Here is a 17609-nt window from a genome sequence, read left to right as displayed (position 1 = left end):
GACTTGTATTCAAAGCAGAACGAGGCAGGAGGACAATATTAGCCATATGTGTCCTCTCTAAAGCCTTCCTGGAACGCTTCAGCTAACTCTTCCATCGGGTTGGCCAGAATTTTGTCATGCGGCTATCTCTCACTGCAAGAGAGGCTAGAAAAGTCGCGTTCTTTTCTAGTAATTGGGGCAGGCTGAGGAGAGGTGGGTTAGCTTAACCAGCCAACAGTGCCTGTCCCATGCAGACAGAGCTCTCAGTAGATGTCAGCTTTTCCGATGGCGACCCGCAGCTCCAGCAGTCACAGTGAAGTCGATGCCTGTCCGTGCCTGGAGCCTGGTGTTGGGAACCATCACACTGCATCCCTGGGTAGGGTATTCCTTGCCTCGCTGATCACCTAACAAATTATTGTTTATTTTCCAGAACTAGTTGTAGTATTACTCTTTTCTGTAATTTTCCTAATTGCTCTTACCATTCTTGGAACAGAGTGGATTGTTTTCTAATGAAAGTTCCATACTTCCAGTGAATTTTGTTTGAATAACGTACTTTCAGTAGGAAAAGAGGAGAGGGTAGTGAAGAAAAGGGAGGAAAAATGGAGGATGCCAGAGTATCAGTGGCTTCACCCAATCCAGTTTATTTTTGTGCTCGTGTCGCAGCCCAGAGCGGGTGTTCTGGTCATCAGAGCTTTGCTCCACGAGATGGCTTAGTGCCAGAGGCTGGAGGACTTCATGAGGTCAAAGAAGAATATAGTGGGGATGAAAGCGAGGTCATTGCAAGGACCGAAGACCCAGATCACTGCACTGGCAAATTTCACAGGTTGGCCAGTGCGATGGCCTAATCATAGGGTGATGACCAAAGCTGGTTGCTGAAGCAGAGTGGAAGTGGAGGGGGATAGGATGGAGGAAATCAGAAAACTCTGAATCTGGAGGCTTAAATGAGTATGGTGCCTGGTATGGCACATTCCCTAGAAATAGGTGTTGATTTAAAAACTGTTGAATGTTTAAATGTTATCTGTAACACAGTCAGTGTTTAGCAAAAGGTGGTTTTTTTAAGTGGTATATGTATTGTAGCAGTTATTAATATTCCAATTTATAAAATGAGACCCAGTGATTTCTCTTGAGTCACAGAGTTAGTAAAAGAACCAGAATTTGTGCTCTGATACCCAGTTCATTTCAGATCAATTTCATAAGCACTTTGAATTTGTCCAAGGACCAACCATCTTGCCAGGTGATTAGAAAACAAAAATATTTGAGGAGCTTAAGAAATTTGATCTACTTTCGTTTCTTCTCAAAATTCTTGACTGAATCTTATTTCCAGAAGAACAACATACAAAAATTAGAGAAATGCATATAATAAAATGGTAGGATAGGAGAAATCTAATGTAGACTGTCAGGTCCTCTATGAAAAAACCCAGAGGAAAACCTGTTGATCAAGCAAAGCTGAGTTTAATCACTTACTGAAGTAAGGGAAGAGACCTGGGTGGCTCAGTGGGTTGAGCCGCTGCCTTCAGCTCGGGTCGTGATCTCAGGGTCCTGGGATCGAGTCCCGCATCGGGCTCTCTGCTCGGCGGGGAGCCTGCTTCTCTCTCTCTCTCTGCCTGCCTCTCCATCTACTTGTGATTTCTCTCTGTCAAATAAATAAATAAAATCTTACTCTCAAAAGAAGGTTGTTATGGTAGGTTATCTGTAGGTTCCAGAGCTTCTGTTCAAGTGAGTTGGGTCTTTTAAGGTAGAGGAAATTTTAGGGTTTGGGTGGAGTCTGTAACAGTTTGTAACTAATTGTAAATTAGTTGATTTAGTTAAATAGTTCATAACTAATAATAAACTGAACTAATAACCCACACTGTCTGCTAATAGAGTGTTGAACTACCTCTGTTAAAAAAATAAACACCATTTTTTGATGGAAAAAAAAAGAAGAGGCACTTTGAGCGGGGCAAGTGCTGTGGTTGGCATAGGGGCAGCGGGGCAGTGGGAGTGCAGACTGAGAAAAAGCAGACCGCCGGGGCAGTACTCATTTCTTCGGCTCTGATTTGCTGTTGTACCAGGAATCTAATCAGCCCTGTGTCTGCCTCCCTCTTGAGCAGGCCAGAGATCCCAGCTAAACAGCCATCCTAGAGCAGCTCCCTGTTCCAGATGGCCCGACGGGGGTTCCAGACCAGTGTTGTCTCCTGGGCCATTGACACAGCAGCCAAGTTTATGGCGCTGGGGCTGCCACAGTTGGTGTGTCTGGTTCAGGGGCTGGCATTGGAACAGCATTGGGCAGCTTGACCTTCGCTATGCCAGGAACCCGTCTTCAAGCAGCAGCTCTTCTCCTGTGCCATTCTGGGCTTTAGCATCGGTTTAGGATCAGTCAACACAAAAGTGATAGTTTTTTGTTTATTGATTAGTTTTTTTTTTGTTTTTTTTTTTTTTAAGATTTTATTTATTTGACAGACAGAGATCACAAGTAGGCAGAGAGGCAGGCAGAGAGAGAGGAGGAAGCAGGCTCCCCACTGAGCAGAGAGCCCGATGCGGGGCTCGATCCCAGGACCCCGGGATCATGACCTGAGCCGAAGGCAGAGGCTTTAACCCACTGAGCCACCCAGGCGCCCCTCGTTTTGTTTTTAAGATTTTATTTATTTATTTATTTGACAGACGGAGATCACAAGTAGGCAGAGAAGCAGGCAGGTGGGGGAAAGGAGGAAGCAGGCTACCTGCTGAGCAGAGAGCCCGATGCGGGGCTCGATCCCAGGACCCTGGGATCATGACCTGAGCTGAAGGCAGAGGCTTTAACCCAGTGAGCCACCCAGGCACCCCAAAAGTGATGGTTTTGATGAGCAAACTTAAAAGCAAGTTTTTTGCCCAGTTTAGATAAACTGTTCAGATTTGCAAACAGACAGTTTTGCAGATCCATTCCAGATTTGCCTGGCACACTTTGTTTGCAAGAGTTATCTGAAGCAAATGATTATTTATTCATTTATAGCTTTTTCTTCCTGGACAAGAATTTCCTGTAATAGTTAAGTGATTCCAGCTCAAGGGATCTCCGTTCTCAGTCCCCATAGTTGAGCTGTAATGACATAGGTGGTCTCATTTCCCTCTAGGAGGGCAAGAGATGACTCAAGAAGTAGACAGTAGCTAACTAGAAAAGTGGGGAGAGACAGTGTTATTTTCCCTATAGTACTTTATGACCAAAGGCTTGCTGTTGCTAATAGATAGAAAGTCATAGGGAAGGACTGCTTAAAAATTTAAGATCATTGGTTGATACATTTGCAGAGGGGAAACATGAAATATTGAGATGGATTATGTTGTTGTTCACAGTCACTCTCTTCCCTCAGATGTTGATTGATGCCATGTCACTTTGGCTAATATAAAATGAGTGGATGCACACATCTGTGCAAGCAGCAGCTTTATGGTTCGGTTGCCTTGTTGCTTCTGCTCTCTGTCATGAGGCAGGTCCCACACAGGCGCTGCTCCCCTGGTCTGGCGCCTGAAATGAAAAAGGCCCTGGAGTGGAACCGAAGATGACTTGAAGGTGTGACTACATGATATGAGCCAGGAGTAAATGTTTCTTCTAGTAAGCCACCGAGATTCCGGAGTTCTTTGTATTAAGAACCTGGTTACAGTAATACCATCAAATGTATTAAATTTCATACATTACTTTTCCATCTGTTTAATTGAATTTATCCCATGCTCTTGAAACTATACAACAATGTTTCCGTGTTTGAAAGAAATTCAGAATAATTTCTGTTGCCCCACAAAACCTGATTTTAGGGCTATTAGAAGAACTGAAGGAATAAAATAGCTATGGAAACAAGAACAGGCAGAAGTTCTGGGTTTAGTTGCTGGTACTAGCTTTGAAGAAGTCATCTTCTTCAAACCTCTTCTGGAAAATGTAATTACATGGTTCAGATTAGAATCATCTGTGAGCATATTTTTAAATATATACAGTGTCAAGATGGCAGAAGTAGTAGAAATAGTCAAAATGACAAGTTTAAGGTTAGAATTTTTTTTGAGATCTTATTTATTTATGTGACAGAAAGAAGAAGCACAAGCAGGGGGAGTAACAGGAGAGGGAGAAGCAGGCTCCCCACCGAGCAGGGAGCCCAATGCAGGGCTCGATCCCAGGATGCTGGGATTATGACCTGAGCCAAAGGTAGACACTTAACCGGCTGAGCCACCCAGGCACCCCTAAGGTTAGAATTATTACAGAGTTATTCTAATATCACATTTAAAAAGATCTTTCAGTTCATATTTCATTATGTTAATCCATGATTAACATTATCTGTCAATCCTAGTATTTGCTGTATCTCCTCATTTTTTTTAGGAATTATTTGGATCTTTGAAATTTTAGTATCTTTATTATTTGTATAATTGAGCATTTTATTGTCAACTTAGTTAGGGAAGCTGGCTTTGGTTAATTTTATTTAGTTATATTTTGAGTTAAAGCTGGCTTAAGCTGACATTTTGTTATTAAGAAGATAGCGACTGACTCCAATAGGAATATGGCTGCAGCCCAATTCAAAATAGTCCCATTTCTTCTCCTAAAAATCATACATAGCAACAAGAAGAATGAAACAGCATTTTCAGCAAAACTAGCAGAAGGCAAAAGCCTAAATTTTGTGTGTGGTGGGAAATGCCCAGCCCCAGCAGAACTGAAGCATAAAGCCAGAGTCACGTGGAGGGGAAGTATGGGACGCGGCCGGGGTCCCAGGAAGAAGCAGCAAGCGCTCGCTCTCCGGGGAGAGGTCTCTGCTCTGAGACGAGCTCTATGGGCAGGTGGGACTAACACAGATAGGAGAGGGCACGTCTGCTGCGGGAGGTGGGTCGGGCCAAGTGCAAGGAAGTGGCAGATGGAAGAAAACCTGGCTAGTTTGAGGGAGCAGCTCCTCCAGGAGGTAAGGGCAGCATCCTTTGGTGGCTGAGTGAAGAAGAAAAGTGCCTGGTGGTGAGAGCCCTTGAGCCGGTTAATATTGGAGAATCTAAGGAAGACGACACTGGGAGACCCGACTCACACTGTGGGTCTCTGTACGGAAACTGCAGGCCAGGAAACCTGGAGGCTAGTTTTGCCTCTTTTACTCCAAAATGATCTCCCCTGCTAATGCCTGGTGCAAGAAAATCTAGGTGATTCAGATGTGCCTAGAAAGGTGTAGACATATTACATGCATCTCAAGATGTCCCTGTAAAGGGGAAGAGGAGGAACCAAACTATACCAGAGATGAAGAAACTTCACTGAGCAGAGAGGGACTGCGGCACGACATTCAGACACGTGCTCGGAAAGCTAATGAAGCTGAGATACAACACATGAGGCAGAAGTATAGAGACTCAAGGGCGAAGATGGGCCGGAAAGAAAGGGGTGATGGCCAGGTCACCAGAGAGAGTGAAACCAGAGCTGGAAGGACCTGGCAACGATCTTGAAAGTAACCATTTTAGAAATACAGATCAAAATTATAAGTGGCACAACGGAGAACTGCCCTTATAAAAAGCATAGGAGGAGACATAGTGGCTAGAAGTAAGAAATGCAAAGAAGGGACGCCTGAGTGGCTCAGTTAGTTAAGCATCTGCCTTTTGCTCAAGTCCATCAGAGTCCCGGGATTGAGCCCCGCATCGGGCTCCCTGCTTAGTGGGGAGCCTCCCTCTCCTTCTGCTGCTCGTGCTCTCTCTCACTCTCTCAATCTCAGATAAATAAATAAAATCTTAAAAAAAGAAAAAGAAGTTAAAACAAGTAGGATTCAAGAAAAATGACAAATAAAAGGCAGATAAAGGAAATCCAGATTCTTGTAGTAGAGTCTATAAAATGGACAGAGCAAATGTTTAAAGCTGTAATTAGGTACTTTTCTGAAATGAACGACTTGAACACACATTATTGAAAGGGTACACTGTCAATCTGAGGGTTTTGGAGGGGCGGGGGTGGAAGGTTGGGTGAACATGGTGGTGAGTATTATGGAGGGCACGGATTGCATGGAGCACTGGGTGTGGTGCGTAAACAATTCTGGAACACTGAAAATTTTTTAAAATTACTAAAAAAAAATTTTTAAGGGTACACTGTGGGGACGCCTGAGTGGCTCAACCAGTTAAGTGTCTGCCTTTGGCTCAGGTCATGATCCCAGGGTCCTGGGATCAAGTTCCATGTGGGGACTTCTTGCTCAGGGGGGAGCCTGCTTCTCCCTCTGCCTCTGCTGCTTGTGCTCTCTCTCTCTCATTCTCTCTCAATCTCAAATAAATAAAATCTTAAAATTAAAGCAAATAGGATTCAAGAAAAATGACAAGTAAAAGGCGGGTAAAAGAAATCCAACATTCTTGCAGTGGAGTCTGTGAAATGGACAGAGCAAATGTTTAAAATTGGAATTAGGTACTTTTCTGAAATGAAAGACTTGAACACATTATTAAAAGTGTACACTGTGAAAACCAGGTTGGCATCAGATTTTCAAACCACGAGAGTCGAAAACTGTTGAGTGAGGTTGGGCCAGACAAGAGGAGAGGCAGCAGGAGGAGATCAGAAACTAATTTTATTATTTTTTACAATAGAATCATTAGCGACCTTTTAAAGGAAGAGATGACCGAGGATGTTACATGATGATACATGTGTAATAGTAACTAGGAGAGCAAAAGTCATGCAGAGATTAGTCAGAAAATATGACCATGCTGAAGTTATAGGAGTGAATTTGGGTTTGGTTTTATTCAGGAGGCAACTGCTTTCAGCCCAGAGTACAGCAAATTACACTTTGAAGTTCAGAATTGTTATTGTAATCAGATATTGGTCGGAATTAGAAATGTCAGTCCAATGTGTATGTGTTATTGTTTACTATAAGCTGTTTGTTTCCATAACACTTTTTTGTTCGGGGGAATAAAATGGAGATATGAGAGGGTAATCTGGTAACTTTTTGTTTTTCTTCAATGGTTGTGTAATAGATTGTTTCAATCTCATAATTATGTAATAAACCCAATGCCGGTATTTAAATACAAAATCCAAGTAAAGAATCATACCCAATCCAAATAAAAGCTCATACCTTTTCTAATTATGTGAACTAATTACTTAGGAGGGATGAAAATTTTAGAATTGTAAAGAAAATCCCTAATAGAATGTCCTTTCTAAGAGTTCTTCTGTAAGACATTTTTAAAAAAATTGTAATCTTCTCTCATCACTCATCCTGGAAAAAACACAACAACAAAACATCTCCTACATCAAGATATATCTGACTTCAATTTAAAAATTCAGAATGAATGCATTTTCAGCCTAGGGGCCTCCAGACATGTTTATAAACAGACTTACCATTAGAAAGCTCAGCCAGTCTTCTGAGATTCACTCAGTCAGAATTTTTTTTAGCTTCACATTATGACCCAGCTTGGTTCGTTCTTAAAGGGGGTTTTGTTGCAATGTATTCCCTCTTTTTATGAATGAGGTTCTCTTTCTCATTGGGAATTTGTATTTGTTTCCGCTCAAAGCCAAAGAGCACTCCCAGCTTAACTCCACTTCAAATAAAAGGTCTGTGTATATTTTGGGGACCTTAAAAATAATGTGAAATTGAGCCTCAAGCTCCTATGAAGATGAAAGAGGTCATGAATTCTTATGAAAACCTGTTCTTAGGGCGCCTGGGTGGCTCAGTCGGTTAAGCATCAGCCTTTGGCTCAGTCATGATCTTGGGGTCCTGGGGTCAAGCCTTGCATAGGGCTTCCAGCTCAATGGGGAGTCTGTCTCTGTCCTTCTCATGCTCCCTCTGTTTCAAATAAATAAAATCTTTTAAAAAAAAGTTGATGCAAAAGTTGGGTATTCAACATGGATGGGACTAAAGGAGGTTATGCTGAGTGAAATAAGTCAAGCAGAGAACGTCAGTTATCGTAGTTTCACTTGTGGAACATAAGGAAGAGCATGGAGGACATTAGGAGAAGGAAGGGAAAATGAAGGGGGGAAATCGGAGAGGGAGACAAACCATGAGAGACTGTGGACTCAGAAATAAACTGAGGGTTTTGGAGGGAAGGGAGTGGGGGATGGGTTAGCCCGGTGATGGGTCTTGAGGGCACAGATTGCATGGAACACAGGGTGTTATACACAAACAGTGAATCATGGAACACGACATCAAAAACTACTGACATGCTGTACGGTGATTAACAGACTAAAAAAGAAAAGAAAAAGAAAACCTGTTCTTCCCTCACCAAGAACCCTTACCAAGGTGAGACCAGCAAGCTTCTATGCTGTTTCTTCAGGGCATTTTGTTTTCTAGATTACCTTTCACACCTTTCATTTGTGTGCACAGGCTATCTCTGACCCTTCTCCCTGTTCTGAGTGGGCCCAAGGCTTTGGCTCTGGTCCTTCTGAGATCAGCCCTGCAAGCCCCAAGCTTTCGGCTGCCTAGGAAGCTTGAGATTTCCTTGAGACGGGGCCTTCGGTGTTTGCTTCTATCCTTGGACTCCTATTCCTGCTGCTTCTCTGCCCTTACACGAAGTCTGTACTTTAAAAAAAACAAAAAACAAAAAACAATAAAACTAAACCATCTATTTAGAGGGCATTATTAATATTTTAATCTAACATTTTTTTTAGTAGGATTTCAGGATCTCTGATTCATCATATCACTGGAAACTGAAGCCTTAACCTCTTGATTTGCAAAAACCTCTCTTAAATTGTACACTTGGGTAATTTTCCAGGATTGAAGGCTTACTCCTCCGAGGGGAGGGAGAAAGAATTGGTCAGCAGCAGTCTCCAGTAGACTTACAGTATTTCAGCAATCAGATCCATGAGTTCAACTGATTACCCTATTTTGACTCTCTTTGTTCAAGGCCCTGTGGCTGGCATCAGCCTTGTAGAGGGTAATAGTTTAGTATAGATCTATGTGCTTGACGTGCTTTCTCCTTATCGTTGAGATGCGTAAAACGAATTAGGTGCTGGAGAGAGCTTGACACCATGTGTATGAGAATTCTGTGCAAGTTTTGGGAAAATAAGCAATGAGTTCATTAGGCATCTATAGATTTTGGAGTTAGAATGCAGATTTCTTGGAATAACTGATAGAAATCACAGAAATAGTTAAAGATAAAGCAGAGTTTCACCTATGAATCTTCTCATGTTAGAGTTTAATCTCTTGCTAGTATTCTTTATAAATCAAGTGGAATTATTTTCTGTCCTGTTACAAATTTAGATCCTTCTCTCCCTTTTCTTTATGTAACCTGTTGTGGTGAGTGATAACACACAGAAAAATTCAACTCTTCCAAACCTTTTCTGAACCTCTTCTTGTTACTTGCTTCACCTGCCTTTGTAAAATAATTGATATCAACCTCTGTTTTTCCATCTAAATGAATCTGTCTGCCCTAATAGTAATGAAAGCTTCACTTGTGAGTGCTGCATGTGTGACTAGACACAGACATAGATCACATTTATTCTTTATTACCTGTGAGATAGAAGTAAGTACTCCATTTTCCAGATGAGGAAACAGACATATGGAAGCAAAGTAATTTGGTCCAACTCTTACCGTGACTAAATGGCAAGACTAGGGTTTAAAGTGGATATGACCCCCTCCCCACTATCTTGGTAACTATGCTGTACTGGCAAGAGCATTACATTCTTTACTTCTGTTACTGCTCTAGTCCCTGGAGTAGTTTCTAACTCATAGAAAATCTAAATGTTTCAGATATGCTCGGGGAACATGTACTGAATGAAAAAAAGATGAACATTGACACACTGCTTTAATGGGAACCTACATGAATTTGGAGTGATCTCCAGCTTGTATTTCCAAACCCACCAAAGTTTTGAGTCTCTGATAGTAAGGACTAGGAGTGTGGCAGCTATCATATTCTAAGTATGTGTTCGCCTACACACACACACACACACACACACACACACATACCACACATGCACACACGATACAAGATGTATTAGATAAGTAATTGTCCTAGAGCTAGAACTTTAATACATATTGTAGAAACATGTATCAAAATATTCAGGTATTTGTGTCTAAGCTATCAGGAGATTTCCATCAGTTAAGCTTAGGGGTGAGCAGGCTGCTAACCACATAGAGACCGAATCCAGCCTCCCTCCTGTTTTCATAAAGTCAAGGTTTATTGGAACCTGGGCATGCCCGTTTGTTTGTGTGTTGTCTGTGGCTGCTTTTGTGTTACGAGAAAGAGTTGAGTGGCTGCAGAGACGACATGGCCAGCAAAGCCCAAAGTATTTACTCTATGACTCTGTGGCAAATTCACCAACTTCAGGCACAGGTCGCTGTTGTTATAGAACTTGGCTAACTATTACCCTGCTCTCTTTCAAGGGTCTTCATGAGAGATTTGAAATTCAGCCAGGTGATGCTTGTCTTTTCATAAATGGACTTCGTGTGGATCTGAATGCTTATGATCCTTTTAGGTAAGTGTTAAATTACTGATAGAAACTATGATTTATATGAAGGAAAATATTGTGAACTTAAGTGTTTCCCAAAATGCAGATAATCACTTTAAAAGTAAAGCAAATACATATTTTTGTTCAAAACAGTTCTGTTACTTTGCTAGAAAACTCTCAAATGTCTTAGAATGCAGGCCTGGGAGAAACCCTGGAGACATGTGCTCAGATGTGAAAACTGAATTTTCTATACCTTGCATCTGTACTTGCCGCATTGTTGCAAACTGTCTTTCCCTATAGGTCTGTCCTTTAGCAGGGCAGTTCCATGGGACTGTGCTGAGTAGGCAGGGACTCTACCCTCCAGAAGGAACTGAAAGGAATACAAGGCATTTTCCCAGAAGAATGGAATTAACAGGAAGAGTTCAAAGTGCTTGTATTTGTCAGAAAGGATATTTGAAATTGTAGCGTTCAGGTTTCAGCATTCTGTTTTCATAAGTCCAAATAAAAAATTCTTCCAAAATGCCCTAGAGTAGGGGCACCTCGGTAGCTCAGTTGGCCACTGCTCATGTGTCCTCTCTCTCTCTGTCTCTCTCTCAAATAAAATCTTTTTAAAAGCTGCTCTAGGGCAAAATTAGAAAGTCTTGTATTTGTCACGGGCACTGATCCACAAATCAGTCATGGGCCGAACAAGAAAAACCAAACTGAGTTTATTTTACTTTTAAAGAGAAGCATACAGCTACTTTAAAAATTAGTATTTATAAGATAAATTTAGTAAACATGATACTTAGTTCAGATATTCAGTTTTAATTCAATTGAATATACCATCATTGAACTTCAATTAAGTAAATGTTTATTTCATTTTCTTACCAGTTGGGGAAGCATAGGAAAATGTAGAAAAGACTGAGAAATGCAGTAGCACAAATGAAGCTTTTCTCTTTATTTAGTTGGATGCTTGGGAAAAATGATAACTAAGATACATAGGCTAAGCCCTCTCCACAGCAGGGGTAGAGCCATTGTTAGCTGCTGCCTGCAAGCCTCAGCGGGACAGGAATTCCATCTGTGCTCAGGAATGGTGAGAACGGGTTCAAGAGAGGGAGTAAGTCGGTGGGTAGATTTTGGGAAGGTTTTCGTAGCAGGAACGTTTTGCCAGTTACTTGCCAGTAAATTATTCAGGAAACACAGCCCCGTTAGCTCATCCAGCTGGTCAGTGGTGATCTGCGTGACTTGGGACACATCTTGTTCCTCACTGATGTGATCACTGGCCGTAGCTCCCCTAAGGCCCTTGCAGGAGGACAAGATGTGAGGGTGTTCGTATCTTCTGACACTTTTAGCACAAAATAAATTCCCAGAAAGAAGTCAGAACCTGGAGAATAAAATCAGTGTGGAGCCTAAAAGAAAATGACTCAGGAAAGAGGAGAAGGAAGGAAAATGACATGTTACCGAGGTTGTATCCTAGATCCAGAGAGAGGTCCCGTGCACAATTCCCTGTTTAGGGAACGAACGGGAGTGAGGAATTATTTTATGCTTCTTTCCTAGCGCCCGTCTCTCACTGCATTTTGGGTTGTAGGGGACGGATACAGTCTTTGCCTTCGGTCCCTGGATGTAGTGGGAGGAGCCGGAGCCTCCATGAGTCTGGTCAGCGCTGCTTGAGTCCAAGGCCAGGTCCAAGCCTGGCTCTCATCCCCTAGAAGGTTAGCAGTGGGAGGCCATGGCCGTGACCCGGGAGGAAGGCAGGTAGGGCCGAGTAAACTTGAGGAGGTCCGCAAATGGTGTCTCACATTCTCTATCCTGGAGCCACTGACACATCTCTTTCCCTAAGCATAATCACCTCAACCACAGATCTGCGCAGACAAACTGGTGCAAAGTGGATGTTAATCATTTTGATAGCCGACCTGTCCTGCCTGAGCATGTCCCCACAGTATACCTGCCAGACAGAAAGACATAACAGAGGCATCTTGAGATCCCTACTTGAGTGGTTTTTCTCTGTATCTTAATGAAGTTGTCTGTCTCGGAGTCCTCTGGGGCTCTTGATAAAATATGTATTTGTAATGCATGAAACATTAAAATCAGGATTATAAAGTCAGTATTACAATTCAGCTCAGTGACTATCTGAGTGCCTACTGTGCTATAGAAACTGGTAGGTGTTGGGGCGTAGTGGTGAAGACGACAGAAATAAGCGGTCTGGTGGGGTAACAGAGAGTAAATACACAGTGATAGTGCAGGAAGGTTTGCAGGGCTCTAGGAGTGTAAAACTCCGGAGATTTAAAGTAGCTCTTGATAGAACATGGGGAATGTCAGATTTCTTCAAGGATGGGATCATTTAAGCTAAAACTTAAGGGATAGATAAGGCAGAGTGGGGAGCGGGAGTTCTGCAAGCAGTGGCCCGTTTGAGAAAATGAAAATCCTGTCCTGTGGCCAGGCTGTGGAGGGAGGAGGAGCCGGAAGAAGCTGCGGTCACCCAGGTGGGCGAGGGGCAGACTGTGCCACCAGGCTTCGGACTTTCACCTTTCCTCTCAAGGGCAGGAGAAGCTGGTGAAGAGCTCTAAGCAAATCTAAAGATACTATTTAAAAGAGAGGCATGAGAAGTTGTATTAATTTTTTCAAAATCCAGAGATATAAGGAGTTTTCCTGATAAATAGACCTAACACAGGGCACCTGGGTGGCTCAGTGGGTTAAGCCTCTGCCTTCGGCTCGGGTCGTGATCTCGCAGGGTCCTGGGATCAAGTCCCGCATCGGGCTCTCTGCTCGGCAGGGAGCCTGCTTCCCCCTCTCTCTCTGCCTGTCTTCTGCCTACTTGTGATCTCTCTGTCAAATAAATAAATAAAATCTTTAAAAAAAAAATAGACCTAACACATTTAAAGAACCTTTTTTTTTTTTTTAATTGGTAGCCCAAATTTAAGATTTAAAAAGACCAAGGAAGGAACATGCTTATTAAGGGCAACTGTGTGCCCCATAATGAATTAATTTAATCTTTATGCCTTATAAAGGGATTCTCACCATTCTATTTTTTAGATGGGGAAACGAAGACTCAAGTGTCACACAAAGGCAGGGACACAGCTGGCAAATAGTAGCAGGATTCAAAATCCCGTGCTCTTTCCAGTATACCCTGTAACTCTGTCTGGTATTTCCATTGATGGTTTTCCTTGGAAACTAGGTTGAGATTACAAAGATGGTAGATACAAAAGCTATGGGGAATATTAAAGTTCTCTTGCCCCCAGAAAGTGTCTGATCAGCAAGCATCATAAAATGGAGAGAACATTGGCAATGCAATCCAGAATTCTTATTTTACACGTAAGAGAATTTAGACCAAAGGGGTTAAGAACTTCAAGAAGCCATGTGTGAAGTAGCATTGTAACCCAATCTAATAATCTAAATTATTAGATTTAATAATCTAAATCTTATTAGAAGGGTGATTTGTGTTATTTAAGATAGTGCTCTTTTTACCACACTTATCCTCTAATAGGTTGGAGGGGAGGCTGAAAAGTGTGCTTTGTAAGGCAGTGGTCAGAACTGCCTTAGGATACAGACTTTCAGAGCTAAGTCCTCCAGGCCAGCTTGAAACACTTATTTAAAAAAAAAAAAAAAAAAAAAAAAAAAGCCTGCTTTTGTACAAGTTCAGGTATTAGATCTCTACTTTTTTAATATAGCTCTCTAGGGGTGCCTCTATAAATTAAAAAAAAAGTTTATTTGAGAGGGAAAGAGAGATAGGGACAGAGATAATGTCAGAATAGGAGTGGGGAGGAAAGGGAGAATCACGGAGGCTCGATCCCAGGACCCCAGATCATGACCTGAGCCAAAGGCAGATGCTTAACCGACTGGAGCCACCTAGGTGCCCCTAAATAAAATACTTAATAAATGTAGATTTCTATAAACCTCCCTGAGAATGGTATTCTAAAATCCATATATTGCTTTATTCTGATTCTGTTCATTTCTGAAAAGCAAAGTGATTTGCATGATTAGATATTTTTTAAGGAGGCAATTAGGTTAAATATTATAAATATGAATTTTAACAGTTGGTTCCAAAAAGTAATAACATCCTTCCTTGCCTGGTAAACTTTTACTTTTCCAAACACCAGCACACTTTACATAAAGCCACAGCTGCAGGGAAGTGCTATCTTCCCAGAGCATTCACATCCCCGCTCTGTGCACCAGCTGCGGGACCTGGGCCGGGGACCACCTGTCTGGGCCTTTCTGGGCCTTTCTGGGGGAAGACAGGGTGAGAGGCGCTCTGTTTGGGAAGAACGAGGCACTTACCTGGCACACATGTGAGCTTCCTCCGTAGAAACTTAGAGACTCAAAACAGCCCAGACTTTTTGCCAGTAGGATTATTTGTTGATGTTGTTATTTTTTAGCTATAATATTTTCTGTCATATCTAAGCGCTCTCAGAGTATTATATATATATGATTCAAAACTTTAATATGTATTCTAAACAGATGTGAACTTTCATGCTTTAATCGCTCTTTTCTGTGCTAAAATTTTATATTTTAGGTCCTATTTACCTTGTTTTAATAGTAGATTTACAAAAAGAGTAACCTATTGTACTCTTCCTTTCATTTTTGGCTCACTTGGGTGAGTGAACATATCTTCACTTCTTTGCTTAAGAATGTAATAAATAGGGGCGCCTGGGTGGCTCAGGGGGTTAAGCCTCTGCCTTCGGCTCCGGTCATGGTCTCGGGGTCCTGGGTTCGAGCCCTGCATCGGGCTCTCTGCTCGGTGGGGAGTCTGTTGCCTTTCTGCCTACTTATGATCTCTCGCTCTCAGATAAATGAATAAAATCTTAAAAAAAAAAGAATGTAATAAATATACCTTGTTGCCTTACCTCTTAAATATTAAGATCTTATCACTACAGACAAAAAAGTCAACCTGAGTTTAACCTAAGTAACTAACTAGAACTCCTTGTCTTGATTGTCAATGAGTTGAATAATGTTTTTTCCCGCTATTATTAAAAATACCAGTGGAATTCATTTCTGAGGCTTTAAGAAAGCTATAAACTTTAAAGGGTTTTTTTTTTAACTTGGCAAATCAAAGTAAAACTTTTTTTTTTTTCTTTAAAAGTCTTTTGGATATGCTGAAACTAGAAGGAAAAATGATGAATGGCCTCCGCAATCTTGGGATCATCAAAGAAGATGTTAGCAAATTTTTAAAATTAAACTCACATGTTTTGGACCATACCTATGCATTAGATATTAGGCATTCTTCTATAGTGGTAAGTGCTCATGTAATTCTTTGTTTTTAAAAACTTCAGATTTAAGACTTAGCTTAAAACCAAATATTGGCAGGCTTTCAAATAAATGTAAGCATTTTGAAAGAGGCTGCAGGAGAACTCAGTGAGAAAAAAGGTAGAAATACAGACTCATCCGCCTCTCATTCTCCTATCTTCTCTCCCCTTCTTCCTGTTCTCTGCATTTCCTCTCAAGAACTCACTCCTTCAGGATCCTTTCCAGCTTTAAAAACAAACACAAACAACCAAGTAACCCCATGAAGAACAGCAGCAAAACATCAAATAATTAGAATCTGAAGAATGTAAGAATACCACCTCCTGTGGTGAGAACCCTGCCTGGCCTCCGAGCGTTCTGGTCTGTGCTGCTGCCTGCGGGAGCTGGGAGTCTGCTCGCCTCAGCCCTGCTTGCGGCCGGGGTGCGCTCCCATCCTCAGTGTGGCCTTCTCCCTCCTCTCATTTCTCAGACTGTGAAGTACTCCTCTCGCCACTTTCCCTTCTCTCACACTGGGGAAGCCGTGTTTCCCCTCTCTAGCCGGTCAGCTCCCAGTCTTTCTTCAGGCTTCTGCTCCAGACAGTACTTCTGAGAGAAGCTGACCTCGGCTACCCAGGTTGGAAACGGTCGTAGATGCACTGTATCGAGGAGCCCCAGGGTCAGCCGCAGGCCCAGGGATGGGCTAAAAGGACTCAGGAAGCTAGAAGTTGTTGCACTGATGGCTGCAGTCTGTTAGAGCAGCAGAACACAAGCCTTGTCAGCGGAGGGAGAAAACAGGAGGCAAAGTCCAGAGGAAACCAGGCAGGAGTTTCCAAGAAGGGGCTCCTCATGCAGTCGTAGACGACGCGCTTGATCTCATGTGTGACGATCTGTGCCAGGCTAGCTGGAGCCGGGAGTACAGGGCTCAAAAGGGGTCTGTCTTATGAGCATATAATGCCCATGTGACTGATCTCCGTCACTGAAGCTCTAGACCCTCAGGGGAAAGCTCGGGTTCATCCTAATGTTGCCAGAAACTCCATACAAACCTCCACAGCGTGTAGCAAGACACTCAGCATGGGAGAAACTCTGTCAGAACATTTCAAGTGTGAGTTCTCAGAAGCCAACCTAGAGCCTTTGTCACAGAAGCAGGTCCTTCTAGGGAATGTGCAAGGTGTGAGCAAGCTGGCCAGCTGAGCTAACCTTACCCCCCCCACATACACACATGTGCGCACACACACACACACGTGTGTATATATGTATACATGCATTTCTATCACGTTACAGAACTACCAGTCCTTCCATATACTTTGCACAGTGAATTATTATAATTTTATAATTTTCTCCTGTGATTCTTTGATGTCTTTTTTTTTTTAATTTTTTATTTTTTTATTAACATATAATGTATTGTTAGCCCCTGGGCTACAGGTCTGTGAATCGCCAGGTTTACACACTTCACAGCATTCACCATAGCACATACCTTCCCCAGTGTCCATAACCCCACCACCCTCTCCCTACCCTCCTCCCCCCGGCCCCCCTTAGTTTGTTTTGTAAGATTGAGAGTCTCTTATGGTTTGTCTCCCTCCCAATCCCATCTTGTTGCATTTATTCCCTTCCTACTCCCCAAACCCCCCACGTTGCCTCTCAACTTCCTCATATCAGGGAGATCATATGATAATTGTCTTTCTCTGATTAACTTACTTCGCTAAGCATAATACCCTCTAGCTCTAGCCACATTGTCGCAAATGGCTCTTTATCCATTCACCTGTTGATGGACATCTAGGTTCTTTCCATAGTTTGGCTGTTGTGGACATTGCTGCTATAAACATTCAGGTGCACGTGTCCCTTCGGATCACTACATTTGTATCTTTAGGGTAAATAGCCAGTAGTGTGATTGCTGGGTCATAGGGTAGCTCTATTTTCAACTTTTTGAGGAACCTCCATGCTGTTTTCCACAGTGGTTGCACCAGCTTGCATTCCCACCAAGACTGTAGGAGGGTTCCCCTTTCTCCGCATCCTCGCCAGCATCTGTCATTTCCTGACTTGTTAATTTTAGCCATTCTGGATGTCTTTTTTTCTTACTAGACTATATAAACATCTTGAAAGTAGGAATTTTATCCATTTTTTTCTTACCATTCAG

General features: G+C 42.3%; 1 protein-coding gene across 2 annotated transcripts in view; it reads left to right on the top strand.

Moving 5' to 3' along the window:
• UGGT2 (UDP-glucose glycoprotein glucosyltransferase 2) overlaps positions 1–17609 on the top strand; it is a 197357-nt gene that overhangs the window by 73141 nt on the left and 106607 nt on the right. For both annotated transcript variants that reach the window (XM_044249974.1, XM_044249975.1), the window contains exons 11-12: positions 10215–10306; positions 15336–15486. In XM_044249974.1, coding sequence (XP_044105909.1) covers positions 10215–10306; positions 15336–15486 — 243 coding nt within the window. The remainder of the gene's footprint in view (positions 1–10214; positions 10307–15335; positions 15487–17609) is intronic.

Source organism: Neovison vison, chromosome 5 (genome assembly GCF_020171115.1).
Source record: "Neovison vison isolate M4711 chromosome 5, ASM_NN_V1, whole genome shotgun sequence".
Taxonomy (NCBI): Eukaryota; Metazoa; Chordata; class Mammalia; order Carnivora; family Mustelidae; genus Neogale; species Neogale vison.
The sequence above is the reverse complement of the archived record's forward strand: the minus strand, read 5'-3'. Positions and strand labels throughout refer to the sequence as shown.